The sequence below is a fragment of the Manihot esculenta genome, chromosome 2 (genome assembly GCF_001659605.2).
Source record: "Manihot esculenta cultivar AM560-2 chromosome 2, M.esculenta_v8, whole genome shotgun sequence".
NCBI classification, from domain to species: Eukaryota; Viridiplantae; Streptophyta; class Magnoliopsida; order Malpighiales; family Euphorbiaceae; genus Manihot; species Manihot esculenta.
In genome coordinates, this window is record NC_035162.2 from 35,890,163 (window position 1) to 35,913,407 (window position 23,245).

Sequence of the window (23,245 nt, forward strand, 5' to 3'; positions counted from 1 at the left end):
TCCACACAATTGATTCCTCTGTTTTTTTCTGTCGGTGTTTCTTCTATTACCAAAACCACAAATAATAAATTAATGTAATTAATAGTGTAGGTTGTTTAATTGTTAATACCTCAAATATATTTATATGAATCAGTCTTGTATTATACTAAGCTTAGAAATCTGTCTAGTGAAATGCACAGTTTAGAAGTCAAAAAAAAAAAAAAAAAACACACAAGTATTTTTAAATAATTCAAATTAAAATAATATCTTCCTAATTAATAAAACTCATTTACAAAATAATATTTAAAATAATACAACACAATTAATAATTATCAAATTAATCATCAAATCATTAAATTAATAGATCGATTATTAAGTCGTTAATTGATTATTAAATTGTTAAGTTATCCCGATCATTAAAATATTAAATAAATTAATGTTAATCGATAAATTATTATTCATATTTGATTGTCAAGTCATTAATCAGTATTTTGTGAGTTATATATTTTTACATTAATGATTAATTAATAGAGTCAACATTCAGAGATAATTTCATCTATTATTTTAAGTAATGTTGAAATAAATATATAGGTGTTTTTTTTTAAATAGAAATTATTATTTAATTTTTATATTATAAAAATATTTATTTTAAAAAATATATTATAACATTTCTAATATTTTAAAAAATTTATTAATTAATTCCTATATTAATTCTAATAGCTAAGTATTACATTAATTCTACTAGCTAAGTATTGCAAAAAAAATTTTAACATGTCCTCAAAACATAAAGTTGAACACGGTTAAATAAGACTACATTAACACAGTTAATCATATCAAAATTTATTAAACACACAATTGGCTATTGTAAATTTTTTAAAAGTATTTTAAGAAAAATATATTGTAAATTTTTATAAAAAGTATTTTAAGAAAAAAAATTATTTTCAAGAGTTTAATCACCTATTGGCTTTAAACTAATATTTACAATAGATGGAATAAATGTGGTTTTGTGTGAATTAAATATAGAGGACTTTAAAGGATCGATTTTAAAAATATAAGGATTAATTTATTAATTATACTAAAATTCAGAGATTAAATTATAATTTTTTTTTAAAATGAAATATTTATCTATATTTAATTATGAATAGAAAAATTTTTAATTCAAGAAGAACTAATTATAAAAAAGTTTAATTGCCTGATTTTAAAAATATAGAGATTGATAGTTAATTATACTAAAATTTTATTACTATTTCAAAATAATTAAATTTTTTATTTTAATTTAAATGTAAAATTTTAATTATGAAAAATTAATTTTTTATAATATTATTTTTAAAAATAAAAAAATTTACAATTTTATCTTTAAATATTATCATTATTTACAAATTAATCTTATATTTTTCCAAACTCATTAAAACATTCCTTATTTTTTAGTTGATTAATAATTTAATCCTTTCATTTAATTTCTATTTACTTTCCATTAAAAAACTTGGTCAAATAATAGAGAAAAAGTTGAAAACCTAAAATTGTCTTCTCTCATCAACTCTCAGCAATTTTTCTCTCTTTCCTTATAGTTTCAAATTGGTATCAATATCTTGCCAATAATGGTAGTTAACGGCTATTAATTTTGATCAATATTGTTAGAAATATGTTTAAAAAAATCTTGAATTATTCTCATTTTAATGAAATATATCTCAAATTATAAAAAATTAATTAATACATCGTATACTAATTATTTAAATTTATCTATATTATTAAGTTAAATAATTAATTTTAATAAAAACATCTCATTATTTTCTAGTTAATATTTTAAATTAATATTTTAATATAATTATAAAAAAATTTTAATTTTATCAATTTGATCAATTATTACTCTAAACTTTATTTTTTTTCTTAATAAATATCCAAAATTAGTTTTAATTTTATTAGGTTTAATTTTTTAATTTTAATTCAATTTATTTATAATTTTAAATGATATATTTTATGAATTGATAATATAATTTATGCATCATTATAGATTATGAGTATTAATGATACTACCTCTAAAAAATCAAGAATCACATTCTCTTTATCTAGAAAATTAGTCATACTTATCAAATTTATATGATAAAATTAAAATAACAATCAATTTAATTTATCAAAAATAGCTACTTTTGGTCTAATTTATGACTTATTTATGTTTTTCTAATAACCTAAGTTATTTTGAGTTAATTAAATTGATATTAGTCTTTTAACTATTATATTAAAATTAAAAAAATAATAATTTTGAGTATATTTATAAAGAAAAATTTAGAATATAATTATTAAAATTAAAAAGTTTAGAAATTATTTTACGTACAATTATTTTTTTGAATTATACTAAACTATTAATTTATGGTGCTAATTAATATGATGATCTATTATTTTCATTAAATTTAATTTTTCAATTTAATAATATGGTATATATAAATTTAAGTAGGAATATATATATTAATGGATTAAAATTATTTGCTATTATCTCTTATTGATAAATGTAATTAATTCAATAGTCATAAGAAAAAAAAAAAGAAAAAGAGAAGAAGGAAAGAGAAAAAAAAGTTATGAGTCCATTATCATAAAAGAAAAGAAGAAAAGTCCATTATATTATATAATCTACCATATAAATTTTAATCCCATAACCTTTAATTCTCTAATCTCCCATTTATATCAAAATATTTTATAACAATTTTATATTAAATATTTTTTAAATATATTAAATTAATAATTTTAACACAAATAAATAAATTAATTTTAAAAATTTATATGTATGAAATAAACATGTCTTAAGACTCTGGGTGTTAGTTCTGATTCGGATGCCTTCACTCCTTGATGATCGTACCCTAACCGTCCTATTAACCAAAAAAGCTCTAAGATCCGAGAATTATCGCTGCTTGAATGAGTTCGAGACGGAAGATGATAGTGTTTAATTATTACTACTTAATTTTGAATTATTCACATTTTAATAAAATATATTTTAAATTATAAATAATTAACTAATACTATTGCATACTAAATATCTAAATTTATTTATATTATATTATGAAGTTAAATAATTAAATCTAATAAAAACGTTTTAGCATCATTTAGTCAACCTTTTAAATTAATATTTTAATATAATTATAAAATAATTTAAATTTTATCAATTTCAGCTATTATTACTCTAAAATTTTCTTTTTTTTCTTAACAAATATCCAAAATTAATTTTAATTTTGTTAGGTTTAATTTTTGAATTTTAACTCAATTTATTTATAATTTTAAATGATATATTTTATAAATAGATAACTTACTTCCTAACACCTTTTGCATTGGTAATATAATTTATGCATCATTATAGGTTATGAGCATTAATGATACTACCTCTAAAAATTCAAGAATCACGTTCTCTTTATTTAAAAAATTAGTCATATTTATCATATTTATACAATAAAATTAAAATAATAATCAATTTAATTTATCAAAAATAGCTATTTTTAGTTTAATTTATAATTTTTTTTAATATTCTCAGTCATTTTGAGTTAATTAAATTGATATTAACTTTTAATTCTGTCGGACGGAATATGAAAAAGTATAATTAATTTTACAAATAAAAATATAGTATTCTTGATTTCTTAAAACTAATATCACTGCAGTACTATGACTTAAATAACCCAAAAAATTACCTTTATTGATATCAAAAAGTAAGTTATTAATTTTTAAAAATGTGTCAATTGGAATTTATAAGTAAACTAAATTAAAATTAAAAAATTATATTAAACCAGAAAACTAATTTTGAGTAAATTTGTATAGAAAAATTTAGAATATAATTATTAAAATTAAAAAATTTAAATTTTGTTTAATGTATAATTATTCTTTTTGAATTATATTAAATTATTAATTTATAGTGCTAATTAATATGATGATCTATTATTTTCATTAAATTTAATTTTTTAATTTAATAATATGATATATATAAATTTAAGTAGGAATATATATATTAAAACACGAATGGAATTAAAATTATTTGCCATTATCTCTTATTGATAGTGGGCTCCACAAATAAAAAATCAATCAGTTTTAATTATTAAAGACCACATATATAGTTTAGCTACATTGATTATCAGTATCTTTATTTATTCATTTCCTTATCCTATAATGACTATTTGTATCTTATAATTGAATTAAAAATCTAGAAGAAGAAGAGTTGTGGGCAAGTTATTGTGTTTTTGTCCAATCAAATAAAAAAAAAAATTTTTCCTTAAATTAAAGTAAAAGTTACCGTATATCTATAAAATATAATAGTGTTTAATTATTTTTTCTAAAAAATAAAACAACCCTTATAAATTTGATAATAGCTATGTAATAAATTTAATAAGAAAAAATTCCAACTTAATTTTTATAATATAAGAAACTTATTAGTTGAGCTATCGATTTTAAAAAATATATTAAAACATTTCTAATATTTTAAAAAATTTACTAATTAATTTCTCTATTAATTTTAACTTTCAAATATTATAAAAAAGTCTAAAAACTCTGAATATAAAGAGATTAATTAATAAATTTTTTAAAAATTTAAGAAATCAATTAATAAATTTTTTAAAATCATAGAAATTAAATAATAAAATACGTAATGGTTAAAATTAATAGAAAGACTAATTTATAAACTTTTTAAAATATTAGGAATATGTTAATATATTTTTTAAAATTGAAGAACCAACTGATTGGTTTCTTCGTATTATAAAAAATTTTAAAACTTAAATTATTTACTAACTAAAAAATATAGAGTTGATGTGGTTAGAAAACATAGTTGTGTTGTGATTAGTTATACCTACAAGAAAGGGAGCGTAAGATAGTGGGTGCCCATGGCAACCACTCTGATACTCGAGTTAGTATATTGGAGGATAAGACGAGTATAATGAATTGTTTAGAACTTGAGTAGTGTGAGAGAATAGCTTACATTTACCTCTGTGATTCTTCTCCTTTTATATTATAAGAAGATGAAGATAAATATAACATTTTCCTAATAATCCAGCGACGATATGACCGGCGGCTTGATAAGAGATATTGTCAGCGAATAGGTCAGTAACTCTGCGATTATAAGAGTAATAGAGATACAGTGGACTGTTATAACATTCTTAAACCCATAGTTAGAATAGTGACATCTCTAGGTATGAGTTAGCCTATTTCACTATTAGAGCAAGTGGTATCAGGGGAAGTGCTAGCTTACCCTGAGCTATTTAGGGAAAGTACTAGCATAACTCTAAGCTGCTAATAATTGAATTATAAAGAACTCAAATAAAGAAATAGACATATTCAGAAATAAAGTAAACAATATGATTAGCGAGTCGGAAATGAGTCATTTTCGGGAGGTGCTTAGGGTTTCCCGACGTACTTGCTTGAGGTGTTTATTAAAATCCGTCATGCTTACTTAAGTGAAAAGGACTTCTAAAGATTAAAAGTATAATTTAGTAGGTCAATCTATGAATATCGAAAGTTTGAAAACTAAATTGAAACATGGTAAAGAGTTTAATAGGATAAAGTGTAAATATGAAAAGTTTAAAGATATAATTCAGTTTAATCCTTCATGTTTTTCATATTTTCACCAAAACCCTCCATATGTCACTTAGCTATGCATGAAAGAAATGACAAAGCAAATGAAAGATGGTTGTCTTCTTCCCTTATGGCCGTAGCTTACACTATTGAAAAACCAAAATCTTATTTTGTCTTTCTACCACCATATCCAAGCCAAACTCTCAGCAAATCAACTTCTTTTTTAACAAAAATTCACCCAAAGAGCAATATATTGAAAGAATTAAAGAAGAAAAGTTTAGGGTTCCATATGCACCAAGCTTGAAAATCATAGGGGAGTTTAGAAATGTGTAGGAAATAACATCTTCTCATTTTTTTATGCATGAATTTGAATTATAAAGTTTTAATTTTCAATTTATTCAATCCCTAAGATATAAATTTACCTAGGTGAAGGAACATCAAAGGGAAAGGAGATAGTTAGAGAGTAGAAGGGGAAAAGAAAGAGAAATTCAAGAGAGGAGCTACCGGCACAATATTTGCTAATTCATCCCATAGTTGTTTTAATTTAGTGTAGTATGTTGTCATCGAGAGATTCTCTTGAAAGATTGTTGCTATCCTCCGCTTAATTTGATAAATCATCGGCCCGTTGCTCTTACCATACCGTTCTTCCAATTCAATCCAAAGTTTTCGAGCAGTGGTGGCGTAGAGAAAGCTTCCAACCAGATCATTTGAGATAGAGTTGAGAATCCACGATATTACCATGAAATCGCAGCGTCTCCACTTCTCGTAGTCTTCAGATCCATCTTTTGGTATAACAAATTTTTCTTCCATGAACGCGAGCTTATTCTTAGCTCTGAGAGAGATTTTCGTCGCTCGATTCCAGCCTCTGTAATTGACGCCATTTAGTTGAACGGAGACAAGAATCATCACTAGATTATCAGACTTTTGCAAGTCAAGGTGTTGTCGGTGATTGTCTTAGAGATGTCTTTCGTTAGAGCTTATTGGCTCTGCGACCTAACAGAGCTACTTTTTTCCATTTTCTCGATCTAAAGGAGGTTCTTCGAGGCAAGAGAAGAAAAGAAAGAAAAAAAATCTAACAACCTGCTCTGATACCATTTTAGTTTGATGAAAAATACTCTACTATAATGAGTATTATAGAGTAAAAAGTATATTTAATGTATGTACAACACACCTATTTATAGGATGTTAATAATATGAGATTTGATGAATTCGCTAGGACAGAACATTTGGATTAAGGTTTTGATCTTACAGGGAAATCAATGTGACATAGAGCAACTAGCCTTGGAATTTACGACAGACTTGGACCGGACCTAATTTTTGCTGCCGACGTCCGATGGAGACTCACAATAGCTTTTCGGACAGGGAATTTCAAGGCGCACGATTTTTAAAAGTGTGACTAACACCATAGGCCTAGTCACAAAGTTCGATATGGAAATTCTATTGTTTAGGGGGTCAATTTTGCATTTTAATTATTTTTAAATATTTTGGATATTTTCATAATTTTGCATATTAGGGTTTTGTCTCTATTATAAATAGCATCCGTTGACTATTAGAAACTCACTTTTTCAATTTTTGAAGAATTTCAATAATACTGTTCGTCTTTTCAGCTTATATTTTCTCTTATATTATCTTAACCAAATGATATTAGTTAAACTTTCTAACGGAGTCTAATTAGTCCTTTATCAGATTTGTATCAGAGTAAAGTTCAACCATGACAGATAACCAAGAGGTGCGATTTATTGCGATTGAGACATCTTTAGCAGAATTGAGGGAGATGATCGGACAATTGACTCTTAGCTAAACAATCAATTTAATTTATCGAAAATAGCTACTTTTAGTCTAATTTATGACTTATTTATTTTCTTCTAATAACATCAGTCATTTTGAATTAATTAAATTGATATTAACCTTTTAACTATTATATTAAAATTAAAAAAAATTAATTTTGAGCATATTTATAAAGAAAAATTTAGAATATAATTATTAAAATTAAAAAGTTTAGATTTTATTTAACGTACAATTATTCTTTTTAAATTATACTAAACTATTAATTTATGGTGCTAATTAATATGGTGATCTATTATTTTCATTAAATTTAATTTTTTAATTTAATAATATGATATATATAAATTTAAGTAGGAATATATATATATTAAAACACGAATGGATTAAAATTATTTGCTATTATCTCTTATTGATAAATGTAATTAATTCAATAGTCATAAATTCAAAAAAAAAAAAAGAAAAGAAAAGAAGAAAAGAAAAGAAGAAAAGTTATGGCAAGTGCAGAGGTGTATTACAGTGGGCTGCACAAATAAATAATGAATCAATTTTAATTATATATATTCACTTGTTTAGCTACATTGATTATCAGTATCTTTATTTATATCTTAATTGAATTAATGTAACTTTGTGTAGTAAAAAAAAAAATCTAGAAGAAGAAGAAGAGTTGTGGGCAAGTGCAGGGGTCAATTATTGGGTTTTTGTCCAATCAAATAAAAAAAACTCTATATTTATACCAGAATTTAAAAAATAAATTTTCTTAAATTAGAGTGAAAATTACTGTATATCTATAAAATATGATAGTGTTTAATTATTATTTTTTATAAAATAAAATAACTCTTATCAAACTATTAAAATTGATAATGGTTATGTAATAAATTTAATAAAGAAAAATTACTACTTAATCTTTATAATATAAGAAATTCATTAGTTGGTTTATTGATTTTAAAAAATATATTAAAGTGTTCCTAACATTTTAAAAAATTTACTAGTTAATCTCTCTATTAATGTTAACTTTCAAATATTATAAAAAACTCTAAAATTTTTCGAATATAAAAAGACTAATTAGTAAATTTTTTAAAAATTTAAGAAATAAATTGATAAGTTTTTCAAAATTATAGAAACTAAATAATAAAATACGTAATATATTTACATTATTGTCATATTTGGGGTCTCCTCCACTCTCTTCTCGCATCCTTCTCCTGTTGTGTCTCTTCTTTAAAGTGGATGAATGCATTTCCATTATTGTCATATTTGGGGTCTTCACTTAGTTGTTTTATTTCTATAGGAACTAAAATAGATACCCTTGAGATAGTTCTCTGGTGCGTTTTGGATAACTACTCCTACATTCTTGCACAATTCAATTATTTTACATCTTACATTACTATTGCGTTTGGTGTTACTTTTGCATCAAAGGAAACTCTTTGTTGAATTATTGCTCAATAAGTGCATCTACACAAACTTTTGTCTCTATAGGAACTGTTTTATGGTTCGGATCATGCGGTTTCATTTCCAATAATAACTTCTTATTTTGCCAATGTGACTTGATTCATAGTCCAAAACTTGTTCTATCAATGTTGATAAAAAAAAAAAGGGGCAATGTAGAATTGTATGTCCCATCAAGTGACCAAAGGAATGTTATGTCATTTGATAAAGGCGAGTGGTGTTGAATTTGTGCATCGAACGAGTGACGTAGAAATGATCCAATTGAGCATGCCAAAATATTGTTACTTTGCCAAATTAAATTATTGTATTGAAACTCTAAAGAGCAATACTATGATCAAAAGTTTATGCGGTGTATTGTTAAATTTTTTTTTTTAGAGAATTCTAGTTTGTAAAAGATAGGTAGATAATAATACTTCTCTATTAAGATTATTAAGTGTAGAAGAATTAAATCATAAAATATTCATTATTCACTTTAAGTTCCTATTTTTCCTTTATGATGCTATATTACATTCAAGGTAAATAAGAAATCACAGTTTTATGAATTGTTTAAATAAAATATATTTGTTATTTCTATCTAATTTAACTCTTAATTTTTTTGTTAATTAGTTTTTTATTTCAACTTTATATAAATGAAATATATTAAGAATCTCTTGAAAGATTTCTTAACAATTGATGACTGCCGGGTTTCGTGCGTCCCAGATGGGGTCAAGCCTAAAAGAGGCGAAACCGGCCCAAAACTCCCAGAAGCCTGTTTCGTTAGGCCGGCCCAACACTCTTCGGACTTGACTCAGACCCAGAGAATAAGCCGGGCCACCCACGAGCCCGGGTCTCGCAAAGAAGAATCCAACCCGGTGACATGACAGGAGGAAAGACATCAGACCCGGTCACTTCGCAGCCCTGTCCGCATGCGCACCGCAGGGAATTAAATGGCCGTCTGATATGGAGATGACCTTTGGAGTATTCGTACATACGGGCCTGGGTGACAAAGACGGGTGACACTGTAGCAAAGAGGGGTCATTGGACGTCATTAGCAGACAAAAAGAAAGGAATAAAAGAAAATAACTCTCTTTTCTCCATCCAAATTTACACAATTACTGTAAATTCTATTCTCTGGATTTCAAGACATCAGCAAATATACTAAAAGTTATATAATATTTTTTATTATATCTATTATATTTTTTTTAAATTTTTTAAAATAATATATATTAAACTTAAAAATTCAAAGTGAAGCAAACAATTTTTATTTAACTTAGCTTTCATATTCAATTAAGCATTTATTACTAAATTTAGAAATTAAACCATGATATCATATTTTTTAATATAATAAATATTGATATGTATCTAGCATAGAAGATGGATTTCTATTCATTTTCTCATAAATTCTTTGCTTACAATTAGGGGTGAGCATTCGGTCGGTTCGGTTCAAAACCGAACCGAACCAAATAAATTGAAAACTGAAATTTTAGTATTTATAAAAACCGAACCAATTTTGATCAGAAACCGAATTGAACTGAACTGGTCTGATTCGGTTTGATTTGGTTCGGTTTGATCGGTTTCGATTTTTAATAAATTTTTTATTTTTTACACTTTATTTTTAATATTTTAAATTTTAATTAAAATATTTTAATGTTTAATTTCTCTATATTATTGAAAAAAATATATTATTATCACTAATCAGTTCGGATTATTATCACTAATCAGTTCGGTTTGGTTTTTTCGATTTTTTCTGATCAAAACCGAACCGAACCGAAATAATAGAAATTTCTGAAATTAAAAATCGAACCGAACCAAAATAAATAAAAAACTGAACTGAATTTTCAAATTAATTCGGTTCGGTCGGTTTTTTCAATTTGAACCGAATACTGCTCACCTCTACTTACAATAGCATTTGCACATAAAAATATTAATTTTTTTTTCATTATAATTTATTAGTCTTTTCTAATAAAGCCACATAAATTAAGTTTGCTATTATATTGGGCACACCTAGAATTTCACTAAACTTGTACAGATATATCTAATAGTATTAGAGTCTACTTCTCATGAATCGCTCGAGAAATAATCGGAATAATTATATTATCTTTTTCAATTAAATGTGTCTTTGACTTAGGAGATTTGTTATTTTTGTTATCCTTTTCTTGCAATGAGATACATGATGACTTAAATTTTCATAAACAAAATAATTTCCCTTGTTTTTGAATATGAAATTATTAAGGATTATCAAATTTAGCTACGTAATCAAAATTTCCACTTTCATACTTTTTTATAATCATTTCACAAATATGGCAATTTTTATGAATAGACCAACAAGTTTCTTTTACAATATTATATTTTTTTAATATTGGGACTTTTATTACTTTATAGTACTAATTTATTTTCACTTTTATATCTTTGTAAGATACAATTTCATATCTTTAATATTGTATTTAGTGGTCATTGATTCTTAACTTTCACTTGATTTATTGTAATAATAATATACATGAAAATAATTCATTAGAAAGTCCATAGTGAACTATATATCCACAACACCGACTATTTGGAAGATGATTCAACTGGTTTAGTTCTTGTAAGTTCAAAAGCAACTCCTTTCATATCTAGAATGGATAAAATTTGTTCTTGCAATCTCTTGAAATTGTCTCCACTAAAAATTTTAATCTTGAATATAGTAAAGGAATAATTTTTAAAAGGGCATAGGTTGGGCAATGGACATAGCATTTATGACGGCAGCCGCAACTTTTTATCAAGAAGCATTGTTTGTAATAGGAGGTTCCATCATACAAATTCCTTGAGGTTGTTGAAAAGAAAGAGTAAAACATTGAGAAGAGGACAAATGAGAACATGAAACATTTTGTCCATAAGAAATTTATTTACAAATGTTATGAAACGTTATGGTGTAATCGAATCCACGAGTTTTATAAAATTCAAGTTTGTTTATTAAAAATTTTTATAAGTTTGAGCACGACTCGAGTTTTAATATTTAACTCGACCTCTAAATTTTTAATTAATTATATAAAATATATTTAATATAAAATTAACGATATAATATTAAATTTAATAATTATTTATTTAAATATTTATATTACATAAAAAATTAATTGAAGTATATATAATAAATATATAAATTTATGTATAAACAATTTATACAGGTAAGAGAGAGAGGTGGATTTTTTTTAAATTATATAATTTTAATTAAATTTATATAAGTTTATTATTAGTATCAAATAGACATTTTTATATAAAATTTATTAATATATTATCATTCATTATTCATAAATCATACATAGTTAATTTGATTAAAACTATGTAATTTTAATGTTAGTATCAAAAAATATTTTTATATTAAATTTGTTAATGTAATATATTATTAATAATATATTTTTTAATTTTAATTCAAATACATTATTTATATTAAATTATTATATACAATATAAAAATTACTACTATAATACAAATATAAACTATTGTATGGAATGAATATATTAATGCAAGTATAATCAATTTAATTACACAATTATATATAATATTATACTATATTACATCAATATTATTATATTGAATTATATTATATTAATAATTTAATTTATAAAATTAAAGTTGGTAATAAATTAAAGTAATATTACGTATGAAAATAATTATAAAAGTGGACACACACAAATATATATATACAATAACAATAGTCGATTGTGAGAATTTAAGAGAGATACTTTTTAAGCGTACAAAAATTATATTTACTTCAAAAGGTATAGCCGTAAAAAAATATATAGACTAATAGTGTAGTTACTCGATCAGAAGGAAAGATATATAGACTAACAATATATATACTTATTTAATTTATTATTATTTCATATTTTAAAAATTTAAAATTAATAAATAAATAAATATTAAAAAATAAAGAAAATTTATGATAATATCACTTATATCATTATTGATATAATATTTATAATTTATTTTTGTTAAAAAATATTTATATTATTACTTAATTCTTTCTAAAATTATTACTTAATATTTATTATAAAATATTTATTATTTTATATTAAAATTATATTTATATTTAATATACTACATTTATTCTCATATATATATCATTAATTTCTTTATTTTAAATTTAAAATTAAATTATAAGTTATTGTAATTTATAAAATATATTTTTTGTGATTATTGTAATATAATTTTAAATAATAAATTATTAAAAAAAATTAATATAATTACACATTTATAAAATATAACATTAATATAAATTTTTAAAGGATAAATGATATAACTTATGATCTTATTTAATAATTTATAAATAAATATTTATTAAATCTATTTATAAGTCTTGTAAATGAACTTGTTCACGAGCTTGACAAACGAGTATATTCACGAGTCTACTCACGAGCTTGTTCGCGAGCTTGCTCATAAACTTGAAAATGAGACGAGTTCGCGAGTTTGAACGAGCCGAATACTACTAAACTCAAGTTCGGCTCGTTTATTAAACGAAGCTAAAAAGTGAGCTCAAGAACGAACTGAGTCCGATCAAACTTTTATCGAGTCTAGTCTCGAATAACTCATAAATAGTTTGATTCATTTACACTCCTAGAAATCAACTAAGGTATAATAGGAGTGTTAATTGGAAACTGTTGAAGTTAATGAGACTTTGTTTTTTAGAAAATTAATAAAAACGAAAAGTTAAAATTTATCCTATTTTAGAAAGTATAAAGTTTATTATATTAAGTATTATATTAATAAAGTCTTTTAATGATAAGTTTTTTAGTTATTGAGAGAATATTTTCTGTTAGTTTTTATGTGTTATTTTCACCATGTTAAGTTTCAGTTTCTTCCTAATTTATTCTCCAATATTTATGAAGAAAATTATCAAGTTTGAACTATCAAAATAAAGGTTTATCTAGGAGCAATGTCTTTGTAGAAAGTTATTGAAACCGATGAAAAACCACCACAGTTGAGACAAAATCCAATTATTGCTCAACTAAAAAAAGTAGGAGAATGATTTAGTAAAAAAACCAAAAGCTTTGAACTATATTCATTTAGCAGTATCTGAGGTAATTTTCTACATAATCATGGCTTGTAAAATACTTAAAGAGGCATGGGATAAGTTGAAAAAAATTTAAAAAAGGAAAAGGGTGAGCTAGTCAAAGACTACTCCTCCAGCATTATGGGTTAATACTGATTATATAAGTTAATCATACATAATTAAGTTCATGTCTTGAAATTGTAAATAATTGATAATTTTACATTGAATAAAATATATAATTACATACATAAATAAAAGCTCATAAATTGTAAGGAAATATTTATTTTATTATAAAAATAATTTATTTAAATAGAATGGGGAAATTGGGAAAAGTAAATAAAAAAAGTAGATGGGACACATTAGTAGAGGTAACGGGACCATTGGCAGAATTGAAGGGATTTTTATCAGATTTTGATCGGTTTTGTGGATTAATGAATGAGATCAGGTTGTTTGGAGAAAATTTTGAAAATCTAAAGGTTATTAAAAAAATTCTGGTCACACCACCAGAAAAGTTTGAAGGCAAAATCTCAATCATTAAGGAATTTTGTTATCTCAAAACACTGTCTATTGTGGATTTCATTAGTAAACTTCAAGTTTAGGAGTAGAGATCTTTAATGAGAAATAAAAAAGTTGATGCAACTATCCTTCAAGCAAAGTTCAGAGGTAGAAAGTTTACCACAAGAGATTCAAGGAAGAAGTCAAATGACAAGTTTGAAAAATCCATAGAAGAAAAGTCTAGACATATGACAACAATCAGGAATTTTTATTGCACAAAATCCAATCTAACATGGAAGAATGAAGCACATTAAAGTCTACATGTTAAGATGTTCAAATACATTAGGCCATCTTGATTCCCAAATATATCACAAAGACAGTACATTAGCACAAAATATAACTAATGCTGCATTCATGCATATTAAAAATTACCAGGAAAAACTTTAACATACATCGTCTATTAAGCACTCGGTATCACACCGTCCCAATATACATATTCTAGGAATATAAAGTAAACACAAACCAGTAGGAATATACAAAACAAAGATCAAAGCAGAAGTAATCATAGTTCGATAAGAATCCAATGGTAGACAGAAGCCATAATCCATGATTTTAGCCAGGTTGTTTGCAATAGTACCAAGCTCACATTAACCTAAAACATGGCATTAGTAGAGTTTGTTTCAGTTATAATTTCGAAAAAACAAATATAGAACGCTTTTAACAAAAGTAATATAAGGGCAAAATGATTCTTATACCATTTTAAAATCTCAGAAAAAAAAAAAGCAATATCTTGCATAAATGCTTCTATTCTGAATAAAGAAGCCCTTTCACAATCTACCTTTGCTATGACTTTTGTGCTTGGCATCACCTTTGCCCCAATAATTCAATATTCTCTAGCATTTGTACTTCATTCAAAACATTCAAGGACAACAATGTCAGGATCAAGAAGAGAATACATGTAATGTAAGTATTCTATAGCTTAGAAAGAAGTGGGAATTTGACTAACTAACACATACATACCATTTCTGCAAACAATTGTTGTATAGCATCATTGAGATTGCCATTCCAATGCCATTGGTCATCTTTTTGTACACCCAGCAGGCTGCTTGTGCTTAAGACTCCTTTTGAGAAAACCTGCAGCTTGGGGCATTGCTTCACAGTTACATTTTTCAAAGAGGGGAATTTGAAGTTGTGTTCTGATGAACAAAAGCAAACGAGGCTCGGCAAATAATGAAGTTCCAAAGTTTTCAATTTGCTAAAGATAATATCCTCTTTCAATTCAATTTCATCTCCATCATTCGCAACTATCTCTTTCAATCCATCACATTCTTTTATACTCATTATTGTGAGTTGCACCAGACTTTTTGCTGTGGAAGATGTTACCAGATTAAGTAATCCATTGCATTTCAACAATTTCAACGTGATTAGATTTTGGAAAGTAGAGGATGGTGCTAAAGCAACCAAACTGTTACACCTCTCAACATGAAGAAGTTCAAGAGACTGTAGAACTTGGTCTAGCTCGGAGTCTTGGTTCCATATATCCGTCAAATCAGGAAGGTTATTCAACTTAAGTCTTCGTATCAGTCTAAGAACCTCAACATATTTTTTCCTACCAACGGAGCCATCACATGGGAATAGCTCCTTGAATCGACTACAACCCACTTGAAGATTTTTCATAGGCTGAAATCTTTCAAGGAGATTAAATGGAAAAACTGCAGATTCATCATGAAAGCAATATATCCCAATGGCTGTGAGTTTGTGAAAGAGATCAGCTGGAAACTGGCCTTCCAATATCATTGCCGCATTCTTTCTCGTTAGAGCTAACTTCGCCAAGTTGGAGACAACTTGTAAAGATCAATCAAATGAAAACATGTTGAACATTCATGTTGCATCTAAAATTTTGCAGATATATAAAAGAAATAACTATTTTGCACTCGCTCTTTTATAGCGAAAAAGATCATTACAATCCATATTTAAATTTAATATGGTAATCACAAATTTTAACATAGTTACTTTCGTTAACTATTAATAGTCTCTTAGTTCCTTAGTATATTTTCATCTCCTTAGCATATTATAAGATGAAAAGACTTTAGGGCGAGTGTAATTAAATACAATTAATATTATTTATTGACTTCTCGTCTTTTATGCATTTAAATAATCATATAGTCTAAAATTGATAATTAATTTACTCAACAATCAATTTATTTTTAGGATTATTTGTAAAAATATCCATATTTTACCATTTTTTTTATAATTTTACCCTATATTTTTAAAATTAGCCAATTTAAATTTATATATTTAAATTTTTAAAAATTACACCTAACTATTAAAATTTCTACTAACTTACTAACATAGATGTCACATTAACGCTATATCATCGCCACTTCATTACCAAGTTATTGCTATATTATCGCAATATAATACAAAATGACCATCAAAAAAATTATGAATTTTACAATTTTTTATAATTTTACCTCATACTTAAAAAATAGACAATTTAATTTTATACTTTAAAATTTTCGCCAATTATACCTAATCGTTAAAAAAATATTAATTTATTATTAACTCATTAATGGAAATATTGCACTATCATTCACGTACTATAAAATTGGATAAAAAGTAAAATTTACCCCAAATCATATAGCAGAGTCAAAATACTAAATTTCATATGTAAATTTAAATTTGCTCGTAAACTATAATTAAAGATCAAATAAAACCATTAATCGCCTTTTCTTTTTTATTGTCAATCCATTTGATCTTATTTAATATTTTAATAATAGTTTATAACCAAACTTTCACTGAAAAATTAAATTTGAAATTTTTGGCATCAATATATAATTTAGATGAAAATTTGACATTTATATCTTATAAAATTACGGCTTACAGTTTTATTTAATAATTATTTTATAAATGTAAACCCCATATAAATATAAACATCTCATATTTAATATTATATGGTAATAATACGGTAAGCTAACCGCGGCTTCTTCTATAGCAAGTGTTGAGAAAGAATTTAAATAGGAAAATTTTTTAAATAGCAGAATCAAAATAAAAATTGACGAGATAATAATGTGATAATGACATAACATATCCGTCTTAAAAAAATGTGGCATCTATTTGAATGGATTAATAGTTTTTTCAATGGTTTGGTATGTTTCGATATAATTAATAAAAATTTTAAATGTATAAAATTAAATTAGCTACTTTTTAAAGTATAGGACAAAATTGTAAAAAATTGTACAGTACATAATTTTTTTTCAAGTATTTTATATTATATTGTGAAGATGTGATAAGAATTTGGCTATAATATAATATCTCGATTAATGGATTAAAGAACAGCTGTGTGCAATTTTTAAAAGTTTAAAAATATAGTTTTAAATTGACTATTTTTAGAGTATGTAGTAGAATGGTAAAAAATTATATAATATGAGATTTTTTTAATAATTAATTTTTTTTTATTTACATGAACTTGTTATAATTAATTCTAATAAGCCTAATTACAAAAATAAGTCAAAATTTGACAATTTAATTCAAACATTTATTTTTTTAACGTAATTTGATAAATTTTCAGAAAGATATTTTACAAAATTTTGAAAAATTGTGAAATATTATTAAACTTTATCCAGTTTCATTTAACATATTTTACCATTTAATTTTCTAGTTTAGCTAACCTTATTATTACTGTTAAATATTAACTAATTCTAAACTTCACTTCAATATTTGTGGCGTATCTATGTTCTTATCCATTTACTCAAACTTTGTACTTTAATTACACATGGCTCTCTCCTCACTTTGCACTAAATCTTATCACAATTTAATGGTCATTAACTTGAAAATTATATGTAAAGATTCCATTAACAAAAATCAAATAAAAGTTTAACAACTTCTAGACATTTGGATTAAAAAAAAAAATACTATTTAACCACTTATGCTATAGAATTAAGGAATAATTAATAAATTTATTCATAATATAAAGACTAAATAGTAGAATACTTAATATTTAAAAATTAACGCTAATTAATAGATTTTTTAAATAACTCAAAAATATTTTAATAAGTTTTATACTTGCATGTGATTATAAGAACTAACATTTGAAGATATTATTTATATACAAAATAATACCAAATTTTTTTTAAGATATGAAAAGGAAAATTTTAATGTTGACATGAGTAAAAGTGGATAGAGGCTCATACCTTTCTAAACGAGAAAAGCTGTTGTGGATCCTGAATCATAGCTTGGCTCTCCGTATCTGTCTCTAGCAAGTTCTCAGATTCAGGGCAAAAGATGTTTAATTTCTCACAGTGATACACAGTTAAATACTTCAGTAATGGAGATTCCAAGGTGTGTATTCCTGAGTAGAAGCACTTGAGTTCATTTAATTCCTGAAGCTTCAAGAACTCTAAGCAAGGAAAAAGAAACTCTATAGTTGCTTCTGTTCCTTGGTCCTGAGCAACAATTTCCTCCACCCCACCACAACCTTTCACATTTAGTGTCTCTAGCTGCAGCAGATTTTTAGCTATTGCAGCTGGGAAAATAGCTTTTAGATTTGGACAAACCCAAACCACCACTGAACTTAGGTTATCAAACAAGACAAGTCCCATAGGGTCCTTATTCCATACATGCTTCAAATTAGGGAGGTTTCTTATGTCCAGAGTTCTCAACTGAATGGTCACGGTTTCTTTCAATTTTATTATCTCTTGTAGATCAAATACCTCTTCCAGTGAATCACAATTGTCTACGATCAAATCCTCAAGATTCTGGAGGCGTCTCAGCAACATGGATGGAAAGATTTGAAGTAGTTCTTCACAGTGCTCTACCGTTAATCCTTTTATTTTGCAAAAAGAATCTGAATGGAGTTGTTTATGCCATAGCATGTTCAAATAATCCATGCTAAGAATCTGCATTTTCTCCAAGTTTGGGAATGCAACCTGTATCAAAAGGCAATAGTCTCGGTGAATAAACCAGACATGATAATTTTATTTTGAGTAGGCTAGTCATGTGCCTCATCAATGTTGTAAATAAATTAATTCATAAAAAAATTTATCTATTCTAATTGGATTTGGATGGACTATATATATATATCAAAATCCATTTAAGCAATTATTTCATTGAGATTTGAAGCATGCAATTTACTGACCAAAATTATTCATTTAAACAAAAGGCTACATGTTAAGAATCATTGTTAAGGGAAGGAACTACATACCTTTTCATCAAATAGAGCAGAGTTTATAATTTCAAGTTCATTGTATGCAAATCTCTTTTAAGGCAGAGCATTCAACTAAATTAGTTGTGCAGAATCGGGTGAGTTTTGGCAGATCTTTGAGCTTCAGGGACTCTAGTTGATGGAGTAACATGATTTCTTCATCCAATCCCTCCCTGAGTATCACTTGCTCCATCATCTTACAATTGCATACCTCAAGTCTCTTCAGATGCACAATACTTGATGATGATAATAGATATTTTAGACTCCCACATCCATCCACAGTCAAGCTTGTTAAATTCTCAGTATAAGAGGACATCTTCAAGTGTTGAGCATGCCACATCATCTCAACATCAATTGATGACAGTTTCAGGTCCTTCAGATTAGGAAAAAATACCTGCAGTGAAATGTTTTGCTTAATCACCATTCGTCCATATTTTCTAAGACAATCACTAGTCACTATATACTTCTTATGCCAGAATTAAAGCATACTCAAAGGAAAGTTCTTAACAATTAGAAATAGACTACCAACCTTTCGCTCAACAAATTTATCAATTGCTGCATCTGCTTCCCTAAAGAATGAACAAGTGAATGCGGTTGGGCAATCAACTACAGCAATCTCTTTCAGAGATGGACAACGCACAGTACCGCTGCCGGAACTGAAATTGATTAATCTGGGCAAGGATTCAAGAATAATGGAGTTTAGTTGAGGAAATCTAATCTCATCCATAGATTCTTCTGTGATGATTTCTTCGACCATAGCACAACTTTTCACTTCAAGCACTTGGAGTTGCTCAAGGCCACAGCAGATGGTAGGAGTAAATATATATCTCAAACTGCTACAATTGTAGATTTTGAGCAGTTTAAGGTTTCTGAGATCTAAAATTCCTTTGGGAATCTCAATCCACACAAGCCTCAACATTGGAAGATTTATCAATTTTAGCTCTCTCAACTTGAACAAATTCCCAAATGGTCCATCAAAGTTTGGCCATTCTAGGCCAAATACCTGTTCCACTGAATCACAATTTCTGACCTCAAGCTTTTCCAAATCATTTAGAATTGGCAGTAGATTGGATGGAACAACAATGGAGGAAAATGCAACCTCGTCTACTTCCAAGGAACTTAAATTGTAAAAGAAATTGACTGGAAGTTGGGTTTTCCATGCCTCTTTTAGTTGAGAAAATTCAGAGAGTTTCAAATGTTGTAGGCCACTGAATCCAACCTACCAAAGCAAAACAAGGAATTAATGATTATGTAAACAAAAATTACTTCAAGTACCTAACTATTATCTGCATACAATCGTTTTATAGTGGAATTAAGATCCCCAACCCAACGCCACTTATCTCCTTTTTCTGTGAAATTTACTCTCTTTAGCCTTGGTGTGCTTATAGATCCTTGAGAAAAAACCTTCATTTTAGGGCACTGTGAGAGATCTACATCTTCCAAAGCTGGAAATTTTAATGTGCAACGTGCGGATGAGCAGAAAGTTTCGAGGCTTTTTAAGCAGTGAAGTCTCAAAGTTGTTAATTTCCACAAAATAATCTCATTTTGGGATTGGAAATTATTTTTGTCGCTTGACACAATTTCTTCAATTGTATCGCTTTCTTCTATAATCGTTGTGGCGAGATTGTGCATACTTTCAGCAGTAGAAGAAGATACTAAGCTTGACAATCCATTACACCTCCACACATTCAGAGTCGTAAGATTTTGGAAAGTTGCAGAGGATGGTGCCAGATTAGTCAAACCATCGCAATCCCATATTTGAAGAGTTTCAAGATTCTGACAAATGGAGAATCTTGATTCCATACATGTCTAATATTAGGAAGCCGAGTCAGCTCTAAGAGTCGGATCTGTGATAGAACTGGATCATGACCATGACCGCGTTGGAGTAATTCACTGAAATAACATCCTCTCAAAACAAGTTTTCCAAATTTGGAAACTTCTGAAGAAGATTAAGTGGCAAATTCAAGAAAGAATAACCAAAGCATTGCAGGTGAAGAGATTTTAGTTTGACAAAGAGATCCATTGGAAATTGGCTTTGTTGTATCATTGCAGCGTCCTGGTCATTTATTGCTAATCTCTCCAAATTGCCAATAATCTGTTAATCATTCAAAAGAAAAAGTAGTTAGATCGTGGCAAAACAATTGAGTGGGATAAAATCAAGAACGAAAGCTTTTATAAAATATAATTAAATTAAAATTTTGAAATGTTTAAACAAATCAAAATTACAAGATTGTTAAAAAAATCATTATATAGTAATAAATAGTATATTTATTATTAATAATAAATGACATATATATATATATATGAAACACTAAATTTTAAAACTGATAATATATATAAAAATACCGAGAAAGAGTGAATTAATCAACCGATTAATATGCTTTTAAAATATTTAATACAGTTACACAAATTTAATTTTTTTTTATATTAATTAGTTACTACATAAATCTAGCTAAATAAAATTTTAAAACAGTAATCTAATAATAATATTATTAATATTTTACAATTTTTATTGAAATTAGTGGCAAATACAAATGAATTAAAGTCGTGTTTTTTTATACTAAATCAGACGAGGATAAAAAAAAATAAATTTAGAGATTTTGAATTGAATTATATTAATTTTTATTTTTTTATTATTTTAGCTAATTTATATATAAGAGTACAAAATGATAAGCCAAATTGATTGGCAAATTAAAAGACCATTAATTTTTATGTCTTTTATTATAACTATAAATTTTACTAAAAGTAAAAAATAAAAATTATAAAACAATAATATAATGGATTACAAATAAATATTATACTCTCTCGGTAATCTTTTGTAATTTTATAATTATTATTACAAAACAATGCAATGGGTGGACAGCATAATTAACAATTGAGTTAATTATTTTTAGAATTAAATATATTAATTAAGTAAAAATTAATATTGTTGGCCAAAATTATAACCAGATATAAACATTAGGTTAATTCATTCAAAATTTAAATATTTGAATTAGTCAAATAAATAAAGTAGTGACACGTACCTCTCTAAATGAGAAAAGTGGTTGTGGAATTTGAAGTTTCAGTTCGTCCTCTTGCTTATCCATGTGTATTTCTTGAGATTCAAAATTGAAAGTTTGCAGTTTTGCGCAGAGATGCACCTTTAACATTTTTAGTTGTGGACATTCTAGAGTGTGCTTTCCTGAGTAAAAATACTTCAATTCATGTAATCTCCAAAGGGTCATGTACTTTAGCCCACGAAATGCAAACTTGGGAATAATAGCAAGTGCCTCTACTCTTTCCTCCTTAGTAACGATTTCCTCCATTCCACAACGAATTATGCTTAGCAATTCAAGATGCGGTAGATCTTGAGCTACTGAAAATGGGAAGAGTTTTTTCAAATTTGGACAATCGCAAGCTTCCACTTCACGTAGGTTATAAAAGGAGAGAATGCCATGAGGATCCCTATTCCATATTTGAATTAAATTCGGAAGATTCTTAATCTCCAAAGTTCTCAATTGACTGTGCGTTACAACATGTGCTTCTCTTTCTTTTACTATTGCTTGGAGATCAAACACCTCTTTCACTGAATCACAATGTCGTACAGTTAATGATTCTAGATTCACCAAGAACTTTTCCAGCAAATTAGACGGAAAGATTTCCAGTAGCTGTTTTCCATTTAGCACCTTTAACACTTTTAATCTACCAAAGGAATCTGCTAGGACTTCATCACACCATATCATCTTCAACATATGCATGTCCTCAACATGCAATTCCTCCAAATTAGGAAACCGAACCTAAAACTACAAACATTA

At 26.2% G+C, this 23,245-nt stretch overlaps 2 protein-coding genes across 7 annotated transcripts in view; both read right to left on the reverse strand.

Annotated features, from left to right (window-relative positions):
* Positions 1-14,643: 14,643 nt before the first annotated feature.
* Positions 14,644-23,245, reverse strand: part of LOC110609176 — a 138,509-nt gene continuing 129,907 nt past the window's right edge. For 2 of the 3 annotated variants that reach the window (XR_006349073.1, XM_043952168.1), the window contains exon 10: positions 14,644-14,900. The gene's annotated coding sequence lies outside the window, so the exon portion shown is untranslated. Of the gene's footprint in view, positions 14,901-15,086; positions 15,154-23,245 lie in introns of all 3 variants that reach the window. The other variant, XR_006349070.1, reaches the window with a different exon arrangement.
* The window catches only part of LOC110609191, a 58,169-nt gene continuing 53,959 nt past the window's right edge, over positions 19,036-23,245 (reverse strand). For all 4 annotated transcript variants that reach the window (XM_043952232.1, XM_043952225.1, XM_043952231.1 and 1 more), the window contains 4 exons: positions 22,475-23,227; positions 19,981-20,670; positions 19,452-19,845; positions 19,036-19,176 (listed from right to left, as the gene is read on the reverse strand). In XM_043952232.1, the coding sequence (XP_043808167.1) occupies positions 19,489-19,845; positions 19,981-20,670; positions 22,475-23,227 (1,800 nt within the window). In that variant the 3' untranslated portion in view covers positions 19,036-19,176; positions 19,452-19,488. The remainder of the gene's footprint in view (positions 19,177-19,451; positions 19,846-19,980; positions 20,671-22,474; positions 23,228-23,245) is intronic.